We start from the raw sequence: 21,181 nt of genomic DNA on the forward strand, positions 1-21,181 counted from the left end.
TGTAAAAAAGAATATGTATTTTGTTATGCATGCACTCGAGTAGATATTACTGAAATTATAACTATAATTTCATTCTGTTTTCTAAATCTCTGTACCTTGAACTTCTCCGCAGCGATACTCGCATTCCTCGCGAGTGTTGAAGTTGTTGCCGTTGCTCTGACAGCCGCCGTATCGGAATTGCTTGCAGACGCCGTCGCGACTGTCGTAGAACCACTTGATCTGATTCTCGGAGCACGGGCCGTGTTCGTCGGGCAAGAAACAGAATTCTGCGGACGTTTATATTATAGCCCAGTATCATTACGCGCGGATTGCATTTCCAAGAACGTCGGAAACGTTACCTGTTCGAAACTGTTCAATTTGTTGTCCCGACGGGGGTGGCGTGGTGACGGCCGTCTCGCACCTGTTGACGCAATCCTGCTCGCTCACGAAATTATTCTCATTCCCGCCACATCCACCGTAATAGAATTGTCGGCAATGCTGCTCGTAGGAGTCGTAGTACCATCGTTGAGTGTAATTGCGACACTCACCCAGGAGAGCGGGTAGGAGGCAGATGTCTTGTTCTGCATTCGTGAATTTAGAGATTGTATTTGCGTGTGGATACGTCATTTTTTTAAATGAATTTTGCCAATCAATTGCGATCGTGTAAAAGATATTTATAGCGATAAGATTAAGAATTTTTTTTTAAATTTCTTTTCATCGAAATAGTAAATTAATATATTAATAAATTTATAAGAGACTCTGTCTAATATAAATTGCTATCATGGAATCAATTTAAAAGATTGCCGTAAATATTTATAAAATTCTTTTTTGTATTAAGAAAGACTTGTGTACTTGCATAAATGTGTGTGTATGACTATATGAAAATGTGCACAACTTATATAAATATAAATTTTTCCAACTACAATCTCTCGTGCATCATAGAGTTTCATATAGAAAAGACAGTTGGTGTTAGCAATAGAATAAAAAATGCTCGGAGAAAAATAGTGCTTTCAGGACCAATAGAATTTGAAGTAGAGAAAGACGTTATAGAAAAGACGCAAAGGAAGTCTTACCGATCTTGGGCGGACAATCAGACTCGCATACATCTCTAGATTGAAAATTATTTTTATTGCCACCACAGCCAGTGTAATAGAATGGCATACAGCGATTCTCCGATTGATCAAAGTACCATCGAGATTGCTTCTCCATGCATGTACCCTCCGCCCGTGGCAACGTGCAACTATCTGTTAATCGCATTCATTATTATACCATGCAAACGTTAGAGCAAACGTTAATCAAACACGTCCCAGCTATTTTATTATAGCTCAGAATGTCATTAGTTTGAAACTCCTTACTTCTATCATTAGTCAACCATATACCATAAAACAGTACGAAAATATGCATTCATTCAAAATGAAGTTATTTATAAAAATGTTTAGTAGTTCTTCCTCCGTCACCATCATATATTAATTATATTATAGAGTTTTTTGAGTTAACAAAGTAGAACTGTAATATATTTAAATGAGCTCGTAGTTGTGATATAATGTTTAATAACAGCCACAATAGAATCTTGCCTATCTCATTTTTAATTGTTTTGTGTAAAAAATTATTATGCAATTTAAATTTATGTAGCATGTTTTGTATAATTATTATTGATATTATCTTTTAGTATTGATATTATTATTTTTTAGTTCTACTATAAAAGATAAAAAAAACTTTAGCATTAAATATGAACATATTGCAAGAAAAAGAAAATTAAAGAAACGCGATAATTGATTTTGCTTCTCAATTTTTCCAATTCAAGAAATTTTTTTAAAAATTGTGCGATGGGATTATATGCAAGTGAAAATGTATTTAAAAAAATTGAGTGAAAGCTGAAGCACGATCGTGAATCGTGATTACGTTGGTGTCGAAACTGCTCTAGTATTGCATCGTGGATGTGCCTTTTTCAGTCACCTGAGTGCCAAGTGTGTGCCATAAAAAAAAAAAACGAGGACAGCGTTTTCTCGAAATCGAGTCAAACGGCATCGAGTCCTCCCTATTCTACGCGTGAATGTTATCACGAAGCAATGTAAAGTTCTCTCCTTGTTGTTGTCTGTACCTTCTGAGGGGCAACGCTGCTGGCAGGCAGCAAGAGTACGGAATTTATTGGCATTGCCTTTACAACCGCCGTAAACAAATTGGCTACAAGTGCCACGCTCGGCATCGTAATACCAGCGCAATGCCGAGCCCGGACAGGGTCCGGGGTCTCTCTTCAAGGCGCACACGTCAGACAGTTTTACTGCAAAAGTTCGTCCATCACTGTGCGGTCGACTCGATCCTCGTAACTGACGTTTAGAACTAATATCGGTGGTAAAGGAGTTCCGAATTACTTGAACACGCTTGGTGCCAATCATTCTCAATAAAACTATGCTCTGCCATTTATGTGTAGAGTAACCGCAATGAGCTTAATTTAATCAAGATTCTCTCTGTAAATATGTTATTAAATATTTTCCAGATGTGTCATTAAATCTCTTATTAGATCTCTCTTTTAAAATTTCTTTTTTTTTTTATACAATATTTTAATAAAATTAATTTTGATACAAATTTTTATTAAAATTAGTTTTCTTACGTTTTATTATATACGTTATCGATTAAATTTATTGTTACAGATTATGTTTGAATATATTGTTAGATGAAATTTGTTAAGATTAGTCATCATTGGCAAAAGTATTCAAATGATAAATATACTACGAGATTACTACCAGTATTCTGTATAAATACTCTTATCGAATTCGATTTATCCCCAAATTTATAATTAATTTTTTAGAGAAATTGCATAATGTTGTCAATAGCAAAGATTTACAAAATACCGATAACCGATCGAGCAACTCACTTTGAATCACACTTTACGATTAACATCATGCAGATAAACTAATAAATTACATATGCAAAATGTATAAAATTTTAACGTACAGAAAAAGTAATGAAAAGGAAACATACCTTTCCTTCGTCCTGGCTGTAGGCACTGCTGATGACACGCAATTTCCGTCGGGAAATTGTTATTATTTGCTTTGCAACCACCGTATATGAATTGCTCGCAAGTCTGCGATTCTTGATTAAAGTACCACTTTGTAAAGTTGCCTGCGCAAGGACCAGTTTCTTTCGGTTGCTCGCAAGCATCTATATAAAACATAAATGACAAATTAATTTGTTAGTTGAGTCTTCAGATCGTAAAATGTATATAAGAGTCGAGGGAGATTTTAAAATCATATTTACAGACAAAATAATTTAAAAGTATGGATAATTTCTATCATTATGGATACAGTTGCTTACCAACATCGTCCGGCGTGACGCAAAGTTCTTCGCATTCTTCCTTAGTTTTGAACTTATTAGCATTACCGAGGCATCCGCCGTAAATGAATTGACCGCACTGTTTTCTACCGGCATCGTAATACCACGTCGGATGATATCCTTCGCAAGGACCAGCGATCTTCGGTAAGAAGCAAGCAGCTGCAAAGTAAATAAAAAGTTTCTTGTTTTGATATTTCGGAATATTTTGAGATATAATTCATTAAAAAAAAAATCGTTTTATATCATAAAAATTTTATAAATTTATAAAAATAGAATTATAAATAATTCCATTTTATATGTAATTTATAATCGCGAAGGGTCGTCTTTGAATAACTACCTTTTCCTCTCGGCTGAACGCAAACCTCTTTGCACTCTTCCTGCGTTTTGAATCGATTCTCGTTACCCTCGCATCCTCCGTACCAGAATCTCGAGCAACCGCCGTAATCGGTATCGTAGAACCACTTGACTGTGAAGTCTCGGCAAGAGCCCCTGTCCTTCTTCAAACCGCACGCAGCACCGGGCATCGACGGTACCGTAAGACAACCCTCAAAGTTCTCTCCTTGAGCTTCCTCGACTCCGTCCGGACAGCATCCGTATTGCGAAGCTTCGCAGGTGCATCCGGCAAAATTCGGTCCCATCGCCGGGGTCCGGCCGTCCGAGCAGCACTTGTATTTCGTATTCTCGCACCCGCAGCCTGTAAATATCGCCAAACGCATTGCGATGTAATATGTTATGTACTGTTTAGCAATTATAAATTTTTTATGGCAATTTTTCAAATCAGTGAGCAAGTTGAACGATAGAATTTTTTTCAATTTATATTTAATCTCTTATTCTTTTGATGGAGTAAACTTATGTCGATCGGAAAATTACCTTGACCATGGGAACCCTTGGCAATGGTAATGCCGTCGGAACAGCATCCAAATTGGTAAGTGTAACACGGGCATCCTTCGAAATTGGGTCCGCTGGCGGGGGTAAACCGATTCGGACAGCAACCGTGAGGCGTATATTGACAGCCGCAGCCCTCATTGCTCGGTCCGCGCGCCGCCGTCGAATTATCCGGACAACAGCCAAATCTCGTGTACTGGCAGCCGCAACCGTAGAAGTTTGGTCCACGCGCCGGCAGAATGTTATCCGGACAGCATTTGTACGGGGTCGATAAGCAGCATCCCTCGTTGTTTGGTCCGTGCGCCGGTGTTACCCCATCCTCGCAGCATCCGTAAGCGCTATCGTGGCAAGGCATTCGACAGCCATAGTTATCCGGGCCGAGAGCTGCGGCAACAGAATCGCAAACACACACATACAATGTGTTCAGAATCTGTTCTGATTTCCTCCGATTATCGGTACGTGCGATTAATGACGAGTTTGATGAAAGATTGATTAATAAAGAATTATTAAAATATTATAAAGAAAATTTGTCTTATAATACTTTATTTTGAAACATTCAACATTTTTTTAAACATTCTAATAATATTTCAAGGTTAATAATATTTCAAAATATTATTTTGCGCTTAATTTTATAATAAAGTATTTTTTTATATTATTTTTTATTATTTCATAATAAAATTAATAAAGTTATAAAATTTCTAAAATATTAAGAATCAGATATTGCAACTGTCTTCTCTCGAATAGCAAGTTTTGCAAAGGATTAACTGTTTTGAGAAATGATATTTCTCAAGAAATTTCACAAATAATTTATTGCACGACGAAACCTCGTACCTGCTGAAACTCCGTCAGGGCAGCATCCGAAATAGGACGCGCTGCAATTTTCAGTATTAATGACACCGCATCCCGCAAAGTTCGTGCCATTCGCAATGGTAATGCCGTCGGGACAGCAACCGTAGGTAGTGTTTGCGCAATCTTCGCGTGGGAGAGGTTGCGTCGTTGTCTCGTATATCTCCGTTTCGGATGTTTCGGAAGTGGTTTCCTCCTCGCAACCTAGTCACAATATTTATCATTAAATTAGGTCACACAAAAAATATATATAATAAATATATACATATATAAGTTCAGTCTAAAGATAAGATAAATACCTTCGCCATCAGGACCAGAAGCGGCTTTGATATTGTCCGGACAGCAACCGAACTCGGTAGAATTACAACATCCCAGATAATTCTTTCCATCCGCTGCAGTCTCGTTATCCGGACAACATCCGAATCTATAAATTCACAAGACTGATTAGATTTATAGAACTCACACGCGTTTAAAGAAGCTGACGGGCGAATAAAGATTTTGTATAAATATTATCGTTTAATTATAAAAGTTAAAATTTGAAGAAAAATGCATCTGTCATTTAGATGCAAAATTACTGAAGAATTTAAAAAAAATGGAAACTAACTCTGTTTCTGCACACGGTTTCTCGCATCCTTCGTAATCATTGCCTTGCGACGTGGTAACGCCGTCCGGACAGCAGCCGAAGAGCGATTCGTTACAATGAGAATCAGGACAACCCGCGTTCTTCGGACCGGTGGCTGGCGACACGCCATCGGGACAGCAACCGTATCGCGTATCGTTACATGTCTGCGGCGTCGGGCAACCTTGACCGAACGGTCCATGAGCGGGGGTGATCCCATCGTAGCAGCATCCGAACGGCGTCTTTTTGCAGGTCTTCCTCGGTTTGCATTGCCGCTTGTGCGCGGTCGTTTCTGGGAAGCTGGTTGTCCATATCTCCGTGACTGAAAATTAAGTTGATTGTTAATAGAGTGAAATATTCGCCTTCGATCCGGACATTTCAAATCATTTATTTACCATGAGTCTTCTCGGTAAGATCGGTTTCCCCGCTGATCGTGGAGGACGTAACTTCCGTCACGGTGGTTTCACCAGTCACCGTTGTCTCTTCGAGAGACGACGTCGTGGCCGATGATTCGGTCGTTTCGCTCGATACAGTTGTCTCCTCCGATTCCGTCGTCGCACCTGACTCGGTAGTTTCCGTAATTTCGGACTCCGTAGTCGCTCCCGATTCGGTGGTCGCACTTAACGTACTGATAGTAGCTTCTCTAGATTCGGTCGTCGATTCAAATTCCGTTGTCTCAGTTAATTCCGTTGTCTCAGTTAATTCCGTTGTCTCAGTCAATTTCGTTGTCTCAGTTAATTCCGTTGTGCTGGCGCTCAACTCAGTTGTCTCGCCTGATTCCGTAGTTTGTTCCGATTCGGTTGTTTCGCTGCCGGTAGTTGCAGTCTCATCAGTCGAGCTAGTCTCGGAAACAGTACTTTCTTCCGTGCTAATCGTTGTAGTGAGATCAGTTTCTTCGGTAGAACCTGATACTGTCGTTACGACGTCGGTACTTTGTTCCTCCGAATTGAAATCATACTCGCCTTGTACTTTTAATTCGGTTGTTAGCTGAGAGACCATTGTTGATGTCTCAGTTGCTGTCTCTGTGGGATATTATTATGTAATTTGTACTTTTTGATTTGTTTTAATAATTAAAATCATTTAACTTTATTTAATGTTAATTTCACGTTAATAAATATAAATATAAGTGCTCATTCATTTATATATTATTCAACGCTTAAAAAAAATTAATTATATTTAAAATCCAAATTTGAATAATAACATTAATAATAAAACAAACTTACAATATATTTACAAAATATTAAATCAAAATTATTAATGCTTACCGGTTGTAATGCTGGATTCAGTGGTCTCGTCGCTCCTCTCGGTTGTTTCTGTTTCTTCCGTAACTGTTGTTTCTGTTTCCGAAGAGGATGTAGTTGGTGAAGATTCCGTGGATTCAGTCGTGTCTGTAGATTCTGTCGTGTCTGTAGATTCTGTCGTATCAGTAGTTTGCGTCTCCGTCGAATCGGTCGTCACCGTATCGGTGGTATCAGTTATCTTTGTTTCGGTAGATTCTGTCGATTCGGTAATGGATGAGTCTGTGGTTTCCGTTGAACCGGTGGTGAAATCAGTATCAGCTGATTCGGTCGTAATGTCACTGGATCCAGTCGTCATGTCGCTGGACTCGGTCGTTGTTGGCTTTTCTGAACTTTCCGAACTTTCCGAACTTTCCGAACTGGTGGTAGATTCGGCGGTTTCGCTGGAAACTGTAACGAAAAAAATCATCGATTGTATTTTTTGAACTCAGTATATCTCTAAAGATCATTAACAAATACATATAGTGATGCTAGTTTTTTTTATTAATTAAAATTATATACTTAATGATTTCCATACAGATGCTGTATTACAGCATCAATAATAAATTTTTGCACGCCGTAATAAATATATTTGACAGAAACCTACTGTCAGATTCCGCGGTCACAGCCGACGTGGATGCCTGAGTTTCTTCCATCGTAGTTTCCTCCGTAAACACATTTGTAGACGCGCTCGCGCCGGATCCTTCCTCAGGACTTGTGCCGGATCCTTCCTCGATAGTAGTGCCGGAACCTTCAAACGTCACGTCGGTATCTTCGGTGATGTCCGATGATTCGGTCACTTCTGTCCCGAATTCCGTCGTACCGGTTCCAGCTTCGATCGTGGTTTCCTTCACCGGACTTTCGCTCTCCTCGATTGCGGTGGAATCGCTATCGAGGCCCGTGCTGCCGGTGAACAAGCTGGTATCAAACATGGTGAAATCGTTGTCGTCGCCGCTACCTTCGCCGCTACCCAGATCGGAAGGCGATATATCGCCTCTCGTCGAATCGCTAAACATGGTATCGTAAATGTCACTTCCGATAAACGGCGAGCTCAGAGGTGTTGATTCCGTTTGCTCGATCAGCTTGCCCTTCATCCCTTTCTGCAACAAGAAAAGACGCTTCACAATGCTGCAGTCCTTTCGATTTTGTATCAATCCGTCCTTGGTAAAATGCGAATTTGAAAGGAGAATCGCATTATCGGATCGTTTTGCGCGTAAAGGACGACTGATTTGATTTGAGTCCAGGACGACTCCTTCAAAAGGAAGGTGGAACAATAAGAAACGAAGTTACGAAGTAACTCAGTCGCGCCTGATATTCGATTAGATGCGACATGACCCAGTTTCGCTTACCCCCTCAGGGAGACTGTATTCAACGGCACCCTTCTCATCCTCCTCTTCCTCTTCCTCGCATTCTTCTTCTTCCGAGTCCGTTATTTTCTCATCTGGTTCTTCGTCGGCCGGTGTCACGCCTAAAGTGTTTGTCCAGAGAAACACAAGAGATTTATATAAATTGTAATTTGATAAATTTAGATTGTAAAAGAATGAGAAAACTTTTTGAATGTCGAAGAATTCTATATGTGCACTTTGTTATTGACTATAGTCTCAATAGCGCTAGAAACTTAATTTTCCTTGCTAGGAGAGTAGATGACATTATATTCACGGTGGGTGGTTCGTTGCCCTTTGGAATATAGTAAGACATTTGAGTTTAATATCGCGAACCTCGTTATTTTCACGCCTGCTGTTCAAATTGTGCTCTATATTTTATGCCCACGATCTATAATGAACAGGTGACGTCATAATATAAATCATGTATTCATGATAATGAAGCAAATGCTAATTTGCTGTATTTTACTTTTTGATAAGAATGAAATTTCACACACATATAAATAATAAAATTAATGACAACTTACTTTTGGTTTGCGAGAAATTTAAAAATAATTACATTACAACATTTTCTAAAGTTAGTATTAATATACATTTTTTTTAAGCTGTACTGTTATTTCAAATCTTATTATTTTTCATCTAAAAATTATTTTTTTTTTTGCACACATTCTTCTCAAAATACTCTTAAATATAAACATTAAATTTACCTTCCTCGCAAGGTTGATCGTTGCATTTTTCGGTGGAGAACATGATGGTACTGGCGTCGCACTGACTTAGGGATACCGTTTTATTATCCTTCATGCAAATCAATTTACGGGTCATGTCGCCGCCGCCACATGGCTTTGAGCACTGCAACACATTGCGACATGATTGACGATATCGTTGATTACATTTTGAGAAGATTACGTTAACAAGTCTAACAGGCGAGTTATATATGTAAACTAAATTTCAAAACTTTATAGAAAGCTGGCAAAGGCTGATGAGAGCAATCAGGAAAGAAAATCATGATCGTAACAAGCGAAGTAAAATCAATTAATTTACCATGTCAGAAAAGAAACATGTTATACAAAAGTATGTTAATTAGACATAATAAAACAAACCTTGCTCCAAGGTCCTGTGAACCATTCGCCCTTGCATGGTTCTTTGGCAGTGCAATTCTTAGTCTCTTCGAATTTCTCTTCGGGATCACAATTCTCGTCCGGGACTTTTTTCACTGTATCGTCGCTGAAAGTGCCGCAAAAAACTTTGCGCGTTTGAACGCCAGACCCACATTTTGCTGAACACTGCGAAATTGTTAATAATTCGATTAATTAAACTTTGAAAGTATTTAATTTAAAGAATATAATTTACATTATTTTTAATAAATCCAGAAAGTGGAATACGTTTCAGAAAAAAATAATAAACATAAAAATATTATCTTTCTCTTTTTTGTTTTTTACTTTGCTCCATTGCGAGGTGAACCATTGGAAGTCACAGTTTTTGGCTTTCTCGCATTCTCTTTCCAGTTCTGGTTTCTTGTCTGCATCACACAAGTCATCCGAGTAAACCACGCCGTCCTGAGTAGCGCAATGTGCGGTTCTAGTCTCTTTGGTAAGATCGCATTTCTCCTCGCACTATCAAGAAGGGATTCTTAAATTATATATCTATTTATTCATCAAAAGCAAAATCAGTATTATTTCATTTAAATATATAGATATATTTTATTTAGATATTTAAATATTTTTAAAATCTTTTATATAAAAAATTTATTGTTTAAAACAACTCACTCCGCTCCATGCCGAGGTGACCCAATCGAGACCGGCGCAAGGTCTCAACTCGCAAGCTTTCTCACGTTCCGGCGCTTCCGTTTCGCACGCCTCATCTTCCAGAACTTGAATCTTGCCGTCAACCTTTCTGTAGCACGTGACTGTTCTGGTTTGCTTACCGGGTCCGCATATGTGATCGCACTACAAGTAACATTCTTACATTTTGTGTTTTACAAGATTAAAGACACAATATATAATCAAGTATATGTATACATTTTTAAAGACATTATATTATATTAAAAACTGCAATATTTTGTAACTGCAATATGCAACTCACAGGTTTCCAGGGGCCCTCGTGCCACTGCGGGCAATCCACGTCCCTGTTGCATTCCTGCTTGACGGGCCCTTTCGGCCCCACCTTTTCTAGACATTGGGAATCATCTACCACGGAGGCTATCCCACCCGAGACGATCTGCTCACATTTAATCTCTCGCGTTTGCTCGCCTCCCTCGCCGCAATGTTTCGTGCATTGGGACCACGGACCCTCCACCCACATAGGCGGACAGGGTTCTTCGCTGCAGCCTTGTGTGTCGGGCGGTTCCAGCTGAGGATCGCACAGGCTCTCATCCACCGGTTGATTATCGCGTCTTCGCACACAGGCCACCCGTCTTGATTGGTAGCCTTAAAAAATAAATAAGACGTAGAGGTAATCAATTTTCGTGGCATTCAAGTGCGATTGTTATTTTTAGAAAGATAAGCAAGAAAAATGAATTATTTATCAATCGTTGACGGCTCATCTCTATTCAATGATAATTAATTGCGATTAAAATTGATTAGTGATATCACAATTATCTCACATATATAAATATTTTGTAATACTGTGCCTATACTAAAATTAAACTTGAGAATTTATAGTTTAATCGCATTAAAGTGATAATCTCGTAATACCTCCGCCACAACTGACGCTACAATCGGAGAATTGATCGGTTACCCAGGTGTAGCTGTCCGGATCCGTGCGCGACGAGAATTTCTTCGGTATACTGTATTCGTAATGCACACCTACGTTGCGATCTTGATACAGCAGCTGCGAATAAAATAAAAGCTCTTTGATTAAGTATTCTCTTTATATAGTTTGAACGAATTATTGACAAAAAAAAAAAAAATCGATATACGAACCACTACGTAAATCGGTTCATTCGTCGGTCCTAAGGCTGTGATAGTGTCGGGTGCGGCAAATCCTTGAGGATCTCTGGCGTAATGGAAGATTGTGCCCGAGAAGCGCAAGCTGCGAGGAAAGTCTATCCTCCAGTTCCCATTTAAATAGTAATGTCCCGTTGTGTTGCGTATGGCTGGTCATCGATAAGTTTTAAAATTCGGAATAAGCGGTTATTAAACGACTACTAATATCACTATAATTCGCATAATTACTTCTTACGTCAGTTTATTTATTTCGTTCCGCGTACTCACCGAGATAATTATTCGATGGCTGTATTTCTCTTATAACGATATTTGTTGCACCCTCCGGGATAAGCAAAATATCGATGTAGCCTGAAAGAGACGCGCGGTAAATTGCCTAGTATTAGTGCAGAGGTACATTAAATTAGTAAATACTTATGCCAGAATAGTGGTAAAATTAAGGTGTTCCTTGAATAAAATAGATATCGATTACACAGAAATAATCTCGAAAGTTGCTCGCCGGAAGATGATCATGGATCAAATTTATTCTTAATAATTATTAATCAACGAAAATAACTCACCCACTTGGAGATCATCTGTGTCGAATAAACCGGTAACGGTATTGCAATCTGAGCCATCGCCGCCGCATTCTCTGCACGCGTCTTCCTTGGCATCGCTGCCCAGCATCATATCGCATCCGACGTGCTGACGTGCCAAAAAAGAGAGATTTATCATGAAATTCTATCGTAACACTCTATCCACTTTAATCGCTCTCTTATTTTGTTTAATATAAAAGTTCCTCAAAAATACCTCATTTAAATTATTATTAAAATCATTATGTAAAATTACGATTACTCTTCAAACTATAATCCGATACACAACTCACCATACATCTGCCCTTGACGCAAACATCGTTCTTTTCAGATTCGCATGGAGTGCCGTCGACCACGGCGACTTTGTGTCTGTAGAAAAATCGCTCGCCACGCGGCATGCAATTAAGTTCGCACTTATTGGGACTTCCGGTGTATGGAATCCAACTATGAAAAAAAAAGTATGCGTAATTCAAAAGTGACAATTAACGCCCAGTTATTTGTCAACCGGTTATTATCAACTCGGAATTTCCTTTTACCTTTTGTCATTCGATTTTATTTAAAGTGAACGATGATGTACTGACAAAAACATACATATTGCGGCGAATAAAAGAATCATCAATCATCGCGTTTTGTCGGATGTAAATTACGGCATTTGTATAATCATCAATATCATTCGTAATTCGTTTCTTCGGAACCTCGCGAGTCCCAACTGCGATCGAAGGAGAAAAAGTGCCCATAAATATGATGTCTCTCCCATTAAAAGACGATTCATGCGCGGATTATAGAGCGAAGGGACGATCATTAAATGATGTTTAAAGCTACAAAGAATTTCATCATCGTCCCATGTAACGCCATCGTAAATCATAATGTCACGACGCAACGATAATCTTGTTCCACAATTTCGACGAAATTTCCAGTCGAGTGGGCATTGATAATCACGATGCCGTTTATGATACTCACTCGTAATATGTGCCTTCGAAGGGCACATTGTTGAACTCCGCGCACTGCTCCGCTCGAAAATCCGTCGGCTCGCCGGGGCAGTCCTGAAAGAAGTATAATTGCCAATTTTCTAATTTTGCGACACACCCAGATTAAGGAGAAAGATTAAGGAATTATCCCTTATAAAAGATCGTAGAACAGATAATAAATAAAAAAATTCCAAGATACGCGTGGCGATTCTGATTTAATTCCTAAAAAAGCAAACCGATTTACAGAGAATTCGTAGCTTCTTTTCGGATATCACGCTAACAATAAAATCCGAGCAACAGCACGCATAATACATTCAGAAATTTTACGATTTTTTGCATTGAGTCTATCAATAAATTCTCGCTGCGTTTTATAGAGAATACCGGTCAATGTAGCGATTTAAAGAATGGGACAAATAAAAGTCTCATATTTTTGCAAGAAATAACGTTAGCTATCACAGTCGACGAAAATAAAATTGCGTGCAGAATTGAAGATAATTATTGTCCTGAAAATTTACTGAAAAATAAAAAAAAGTAGCAGTGAACGCGCGCTCGAAAAATTTAAAGCTGTCGCAAAAGCGAGTCATGCAAACTTTTTTCAGTTTGCGTTTGACTGCGCTTTTTCGCCCTCGTTTTGCGACTTCAAACTCGAAATAAATCCCTGTGGTGGATGACAAGCTTTCGTTTGAAGAGATGCACGCGTCTGAACGTTGCTGAGAAAAATGTCTTGTCATGACTTAAAAGACAGAATTGCAAAAAGATGTCGCTCACAGATATAAAAATCCATGTCAAAGGGTTGGTGTAATGTTCTTATTTTTTAGCCAGCTTCGTCAGCAAATTAAGCTAATTTGCCGACACTAGTCTCGTCAGGTATCTCGCCTTCTCGAAATTGCTCACGCAAATAAAAAGTTTGAGAAATTAAGAATTTATTAAACGTGATGCGTTATTAGTAAAAATGTAGTTTTATAATTACATCTTTTACGACGTAGTACTTACATCGTTCGAATTATTCTTGACTGATATTCACGTCGCACGTAAGATAAGGTCTTACTTATTAGCTTTCTGGCAAATTGAATGCTATACGACAGCACATCAGATCCCGAAAATTCACTCTCGTTTTGAATGAACGTTTCATGAAATCGACGAGCGCGTGCTGTCGTGCTATTTTCGTGAACAAGTTCGCAAAAACGAGATGGTTCACAGATGGGCACTCCGCAGAGGATAGACCCGCGGGGCAGGTAATGTCGATAAATCGAGTGGAACCCAAGCAAAAACGAAGAAAAGATACCCCCGGCGAGACCACGGCAGTACCACGCACGAGGATACGGCGTAGGATTTATGGCGGGAGATTTCTTGCGGATAGTATGAAACGCGGACAAGGGTGGCAGGGCAACACAGTAGTCGGAAATAGGTAGGAAGAGAGCGACGAGCTACGTTCAGGGAAAAGCTCCAGGCACGGGTCCAGGCGATCCAAAAATGATGTCACAGATGTTGCCGATCTCGCAGCGAGCCGTAAAATTTATAAGGGATTATTTAAGGGACCGCGTTGCCCAGCCGAGCGATCGGCCTTAAACAGTCCCCACATGATGAGTTTCGAACGTGCGTTTGGGATTATTTAAATCTATCGTTCTTAAGAGAGCGTCCTCTCTCTCGGGAATGGCGGATTATATCCCGTCGTATTTCCTGGCCTTTCATGGTGTCGCAACATCGACAACAATCTTTGCGAAGGATAATTTTTTCTCTCTCTCTCTTTCTCTATTGTGGAAACCGAAAATGTACATGAGAAAATGCTCGTAGAGTAAAAAATTAATTACGCGATATGCATATCGAAACGTTTGTCTTTCCGTTCAATTTAACGTGAAGGAATAATGGGAGAGTTAATTATTCGTCCACTCTAGTGCGCGCACAATGTCTGCTGGCTATTCGCGAGCTCTCGGAAAATCTTACCATTATTTACGTCAGGATTTAAACGTGATTACTAATAATATTCGCAGATTATATAAGACGTTTAATTGTTATTAAACTGATAAATTGTCCCCACTGGCTCTGGAAGCTCAGGCATCGTATATCATCATTTCGTTGCGATCCCTTTAGAAGAGGGTGATTTATCCTGGAGAAGAGACAGCAGGGGCGGAACCGTAAATGGACAAGAAAAAAGTACATTGGAAACAAATTATCGAAATGCTGGGAATCGAGTGATATCAACGTTTCATTTACCGCATATTTTTAGTCGAAGAAGATCAATAATAAATTTTTCATTATTTTGTAAATATATCTTTTATTAAAAATAATCTTAATGAAAAGTTTTAAATTATTACATTACATTAAAAAACGACAAGTTAAGAAAATCATCGTTGCTTTAAAAAATACGACATATTTTCGTTGCACTTGTGTGTAAAATAATGCTAGATCTCAAATTGAGAGAGAAAAAGTTGTTTGCGAAACAAAGCAGCAGCTTTCTAAATGCTCGCGTAAGATGACTCCTGATTACGGAGAACTCTTGATTAAAACGTGGTTTTTCGTTGAAAATGTCCGGCTATTTCCACGTCGCGTCCGCAATTTCTCCCTCCAATCAGTATTTTTATCTTTTAAGTTTACACGTCGCGGCTCTAAGCCGCAAATTTACTTTAATTTATTTTCTTTTACACATTTCATCTTATATATGCAGAGGTGAATAATTTCGAGTGACCTATATCGTAAAACAAGATGCAACTACTTGCTGTTCCAGGAAATAGAGGCCAACGGCAGTCACTACACGTGTAGCGGTATATCTTGCTATTCGTTTCATTTAGCACTCGACTCTAACGAAGTTAATGTTTCGCGAGTCGATGTTATGCATAATGGGCTTCCGTTCATAAATCTCCTGTGGTCCATCAGAGAACCGTTGATGCATCACGTGCTCACGTGCAGTTTCATTGTCTGCTGACCGTAATAGTGTATTGAAATCAGTGGCGTTAATATTCGTTTCCGTCATCGTTGTGTCATTGTCTCATAATTACAGATGTCTATTTACGTCAGAATTAAAGTGATTGATACAACAAGAATGAAAGATGGTGCGACAGGGTTATTATAAAGAAACATCAATCAAATTTGTTAAATTATCTAAACAAGTTAAAAATAATCTTACTTTTAAATTAAATTTTAAATTAAAAAAATAGTATTTACTTTAGTATTTTAAATATATATTTAAAAACATTAATTTAATATTAGATTTCAAAATACTTTAATTAATTTTTATATTATGTTCGTATTTCATCAAACTTTGAAATGACAATTTATCAGTTTAGAATGTGATACGATAAATTTCTGTCATGTTAGTTTCAGAGGATTTATAAAATATTTTCTTACACATTAGCACGTTGCATTTCCCGATGAATATCCCATGAATAATTTTTATCGAAATAATTTTTGTCACTCATTTTCTGCACGCGATTAAATAGCCTGACGGGTTGACAGTAAAAAATTCGCAAAGGAAAGGTGGAACGCGGTCGGATTCTCTAATTGTGGTTAATTAATCATAATTTTCCTATATTTTTTTGCAAAAGCGAGCACATTGCCGAAATGTCATCGTAAATTTTCTAGAATTTGCGAGTTTTATGATATCGTATTGCATTTACGTTTTTTTATGTTTAACTTTTAAATTAGAAATTATTTTTTTTTTTAGATTAATATGACATATCATAGTCGTTATCGTGATTATTATAAAAGAGAGTTAAACTTTTATTAAACTTTTATTTTCAAAATAAAATGCTGTTACTTTCAGACAAATTTTGAGAGATTTCTAATAATTGACAAAATGCATTTTCGCCAACAAAATAAAATGGAATTGATTGAGCCGTTCAAATCGCACTCGAAAATTAAATTAAATTAAATTAAAAGATCGAAGAATTTAACAATTCTCTTTCGGAAAAATTTCAATAATTGCTTCTAAACAATTTTGAATTAGAACAACAAAATAAATCAGCAAAGTTACTTCATGCTAAAGAAATTTCGCGGTTTTGCCGTAAACGTTTCAAAGTGTGTTTCTAAATTCGTTAGTTATATTACTCGTCATGGTGCGAAGTAAAAGCACGATTTACGTAACGATAAAGAGTAAACGTTTGCTTAATGGTCCGCTATCGTTACCGTATAACGCACCTCTCCACTCCCCGGGCTTTTACCGAGCAAGTCACGAGCACTCACGATACCAACCAGGCTGCCGAGAAGAGAACCTGGTAAAGTGCAGATATTGTACAGGTCGAGTTTATAGGGTCACTGGGCTGTAGCGAGCTACTGCAAAATCTCGCCGTATATTCGATTGAAATAGAGATTTCGAGTACCTAAAACATTTCCGTTCAATTATTCCCGACAGAAAACGAACAGACGGAAACGACAAAGAAAAATTCTGCGGGTTATTAATTCGTGAATCCTTTTCTGTGTTCCTTCTTATCCACGGTACATACTCGTTATATGCTGATCCGCTTATGTATGTATGAACGACAAAGAGGAGAATGAGATAACGCGACTCTCTCGAGCGCGAGTGTCCTATAATTCTACGAAAGCGCATAAACGAGTCTTTGACAGACGGTAATTCCGATTTAGGGAAAAGTTCAGAGGAACCCATCTCTCTTTATCGTGATATGCGCGTACGAAGCGACGAAGCGGACGCACACTTTAAAAGTACATATGTAAATCTTGCTTCTCTTACAATTAGTGGATCAGGGTGATTTTTTTAAAAGTTAAATTTCAATGAACTTCTAGGGGAGGGTGATAATGCACTTGTCAAACTTTTCTCTTCAAAAACGTGTAGATTCTCTTTGGAAACGCGAATGAAAAAGAAATTAAAAGTTTATACTGGTAGTAAGAGATCGTTCCTTTAAGTCTGACTACTAAATCCTCGCCGAGGATACTCGAGGGTGTGCTCGGTTTGTACGTCGTGAAAGTTAAAAGCACGGGAACCCCATCCGAGAGTCGTAAAAATGCGAGACGGTATACATACGCTCGTCACTCGTTTGGGAAGATAGACTTTTAAAGCAATAAATGGGACCGACATATATGAAGTGATTTGTTGAACATCGTCAGCAAATGTCAGCAGACTGCCGATGTAGGTAGAAATGCGTAACGCCTATATTACGGGCATGTAAGTGACAAAGAAACATTTTTATTCCCGCTGTCATAAATATCTAGAATAAATAAATATCTTTCTTTTTTTAATTCATCGACAATTATTAATATTAATCTATTTTCAACGACAACAAAAATCGCTCATTTTAAATTGTAACAAACAAAAAATTATTATTGTTTCGTTATTATATTATAGTTACATTTTTTTTTTCAATTTTTCATAATTGACTCTCCAGCTTAAATAACTATACGTTTAAATTTCTTAGTTCAGAGATCCACGGCATTGCAATTGACGAGGATTGAATAACGACATAAATCATATCATTAAAAATCGACGTATCATTTGCTGATCCATATCTCAAAAATTAATAGAAGGCGTTCGGGCGAAAAGATGGGACATAATTGAATGAATCCATCATTCAATTGGGATCAACGAATGAGTAAATCGCGAATTAATCGCAATTTTCCGCGTCGAGACAGATCTCGTCTCGCACTTTAACGGCTTACTTTCTTTGATATAGCGACGCGCGTAAGAGTCGCGGGCGGGTGTGAAAGAGAAAAAGAGAGAGAAGGGACAAGACTTGCAGACTTCGACTCTCTCATTGATTTCAGTTTGCTCGCAGACGCGAATAATTGAACCGCGCGTCACGCGTCTGTGCCCCGAGGACCCCTTGATAGACTGTCAAGCCGCTCGATCTATTAAAGCACATCGCATAAATCACTCCCTGTTACACGGCAATTAATCAAGTTCCAGATTGTACGCGACTCACGTAGCCCGCGGCATTCCCACGACGGGGTCTTTTTGCGATCTCCGGCCGATATTATCACGTCGCGAGAGACGACGTGATCGCCCGCATCCGCCGAGTACGGATGCGAAAAATAATTGTTACGATTTGAGATCGTTATTTAAGAGCTGGAATTAAGAGCTACTGTTTCTCGTACTCACTTGAATGTTACACGAGAAGAATCTTCGGGAGGCACCGGTGCACCTGTCATGACCGCTGTCACTGTAACACACATAAAATAGAAATGTTATTTTCTCTTATGTTATAAACGAAAGGATATCACAGAAGCTAAAACTTACTATATTTATGAATTTTGTTTTATATTTATAATTTTATTTATCAAGTGATAGATATTGCTATAAAAATAAGATCTATTTTTACATTTATTTTTACTTAATAATTGATTCAATTTATTCCTTTATATAATATTCTATATAATAGTGAACTCAAATATAACCGCTTATATTCGCAACTATTATAGCGCTGTTGAAACCGATATCATTACTAGAATAAAGGACAGGCACAATCGAATCCATTTGACATGCAATTATAGTAACTGCATGCAGAGAATGAAATACACTCGCAATATCTAACAAAAGGAGCAATACCGATTCCATATAGTTGAATAATGTAAAACGTTCTCTATAGATATTCCTCATTATGATTTGCCCTGCGTCGATTTGAATTTTGATTACGCTGTGCGGATTTCTTTCCGTCCTTCTCAGATTTATGAGATTAAAAGTGAGCTTTAATAAAAATTATTTACTGAATTTAAAGCTGGCAAAGAATTTTTTTTTTGATATTTTAGAATGAAAAAGAGATACAATGCGCGAATAGATCTTTTTTAATATTAAGAGATGTGTGGATTATAAAAATTATATATAAAAAAAAAATAGAAAACAGTCAATGATAGCTCATAACATTCTATATGAGTATGAAGAATTTGCTGAAAACAAGCTTAAAATTACTGCTTCAATAAATTATGCCACAGTATCCTGGTAAGTGCTGCTTACTTATTGCGCACGAAAATCCGACGTTTAAAAATTTATCTTTCTAAGGTAAGTACCTTTTCCTGCTTGATAAAATTTTTAGAAAGAGAGAGAAAGAGAGAGAGAGAGAGAGAAAAAAAGATTCGAAGATTTACGTACTTAGAGTGTTACACGTAATATTTTATTAACGAATTTATGTGATCACATCGTGTGTTACATTTTCGGAGTTTCATATAAGATCTCGAATCCACGTGTAAGCGCTTCCTTCAAATTAAATCGTCTTCCTTTTTTAAAAAAGAAGATATTCAAAGAAAATGGTATATAAATTATACGTCTTCTCTATCGATTTCTCCGCGATTAAGTGCGATTTCTAATCGGATAGATACGAAAACCACGCTGTGTGGCATGATCTCGCAAAAATAATTTCCCTCGCGATGAAATCGCGATGATCGATACGTGTTACGTTTCGTTGATCTATGATTAACCGACACAAAATTTATTCAATGCGATGCGCGCATCACGTTACGATTATCTCGCTTTCTAAGATCCACGCCGTATCATTAATGACTTGATTAAATCGTACTGGCACAATGTCGATCATTGATCGGTCATTCTCATTCTCCTCTTACGGTCTTTTTGCTCTACGTAACCGCGGCGCGCGTTAAGATCCAACTTTAATTGCGTCTTCGCGATGGGAAATCGTGAGAATTTCTTGGAGATAGCGTGACGCCGGGAGACGTGTAAGTGCCTACGATTAATCTTCCCTTAGTTTCGAGATAAGAGGGATTTACGGCGGATCCGTTACGTTGGCGCGCGCCGAGAGAAAAGTTTCGTTGATTTATCCCAAATTTAGTCGTGGCCGATGTACGTCACGTTGCGAAAAGAAAATCTGGTCGACTTTTTTTCGTATATTTTGTACATACGTTCTGTTCAATTCTTGTCGATTTATTGTTTTATTAAAATAACATTCTTTATAATCGTAACTCGACAATATTTTTTTTTTTAAATAGAATTACAAAGGATTATTTATAACGTCAGCAATTTAGCAAGTTTATTAAAAAATACTGTTGCCTCTTTTCCGCTGAGATAAAATATTTTTAAAATTTTGTTTGTAAAAATATTAAAAAATCTATTATAAATAAAATATAATAATACACATTTATTATTGCTGTGATAAGTAATTTTCTCAACATACTATTACATCTAAGTATCCGGTGTAGATTGAAACTTGATTAAATTCTTTGCAAGCTTATGTCCGCTTTTAATCCAATCTCAATCCAATTGAGCATACCATTGTAGTGAGCAGTTCCGAGGATAGCAAAAAACTCGATGAGATAGAATGACTTCTTTCTAAGGCGAATTCAACGAGAAGAAGAAGCTTTAAGAGAGGCGGATACATTCTCGTAGATCATTTATGAATATGGCACAGTGATACTGATAATGATTCTTTCAGTATCTACCCAAGCGTAGTCTTAGAACTAAAAAAGAGCATATTATATATTTA

At 37.8% G+C, this 21,181-nt stretch overlaps 1 protein-coding gene across 5 annotated transcripts in view; it reads right to left on the bottom strand.

Annotated features, from left to right (window-relative positions):
• Positions 1–21,181, bottom strand: part of LOC126856179 (papilin) — a 103,822-nt gene that overhangs the window by 7,619 nt on the left and 75,022 nt on the right. For 4 of the 5 annotated variants that reach the window (XM_050604448.1, XM_050604449.1, XM_050604452.1 and 1 more), the window contains exons 4-29: positions 18,850–18,910; positions 12,796–12,878; positions 12,129–12,279; positions 11,824–11,947; positions 11,534–11,614; positions 11,243–11,415; positions 11,015–11,150; positions 10,404–10,747; positions 10,088–10,267; positions 9,761–9,934; positions 9,422–9,604; positions 9,029–9,170; positions 8,289–8,407; positions 7,547–8,039; positions 6,928–7,350; positions 6,058–6,684; positions 5,648–5,984; positions 5,343–5,467; positions 5,029–5,247; positions 4,183–4,581; positions 3,650–4,006; positions 3,295–3,471; positions 2,962–3,141; positions 1,053–1,223; positions 339–560; positions 96–266 (exon numbers count right to left, since the gene is read on the bottom strand). In XM_050604448.1, coding sequence (XP_050460405.1) covers positions 96–266; positions 339–560; positions 1,053–1,223; positions 2,962–3,141; positions 3,295–3,471; positions 3,650–4,006; positions 4,183–4,581; positions 5,029–5,247; positions 5,343–5,467; positions 5,648–5,984; positions 6,058–6,684; positions 6,928–7,350; positions 7,547–8,039; positions 8,289–8,407; positions 9,029–9,170; positions 9,422–9,604; positions 9,761–9,934; positions 10,088–10,267; positions 10,404–10,747; positions 11,015–11,150; positions 11,243–11,415; positions 11,534–11,614; positions 11,824–11,947; positions 12,129–12,279; positions 12,796–12,878; positions 18,850–18,910 — 5,852 coding nt within the window. The remainder of the gene's footprint in view (positions 1–95; positions 267–338; positions 561–1,052; positions 1,224–2,961; positions 3,142–3,294; positions 3,472–3,649; positions 4,007–4,182; positions 4,582–5,028; positions 5,248–5,342; positions 5,468–5,647; positions 5,985–6,057; positions 6,685–6,927; positions 7,351–7,546; positions 8,040–8,288; positions 8,408–9,028; positions 9,171–9,421; positions 9,605–9,760; positions 9,935–10,087; positions 10,268–10,403; positions 10,748–11,014; positions 11,151–11,242; positions 11,416–11,533; positions 11,615–11,823; positions 11,948–12,128; positions 12,280–12,795; positions 12,879–18,849; positions 18,911–21,181) is intronic. The other variant, XM_050604450.1, reaches the window with a different exon arrangement.

The sequence above is a fragment of the Cataglyphis hispanica genome, chromosome 18 (assembly GCF_021464435.1).
Source record: "Cataglyphis hispanica isolate Lineage 1 chromosome 18, ULB_Chis1_1.0, whole genome shotgun sequence".
NCBI lineage: Eukaryota > Metazoa > Arthropoda > Insecta > Hymenoptera > Formicidae > Cataglyphis > Cataglyphis hispanica.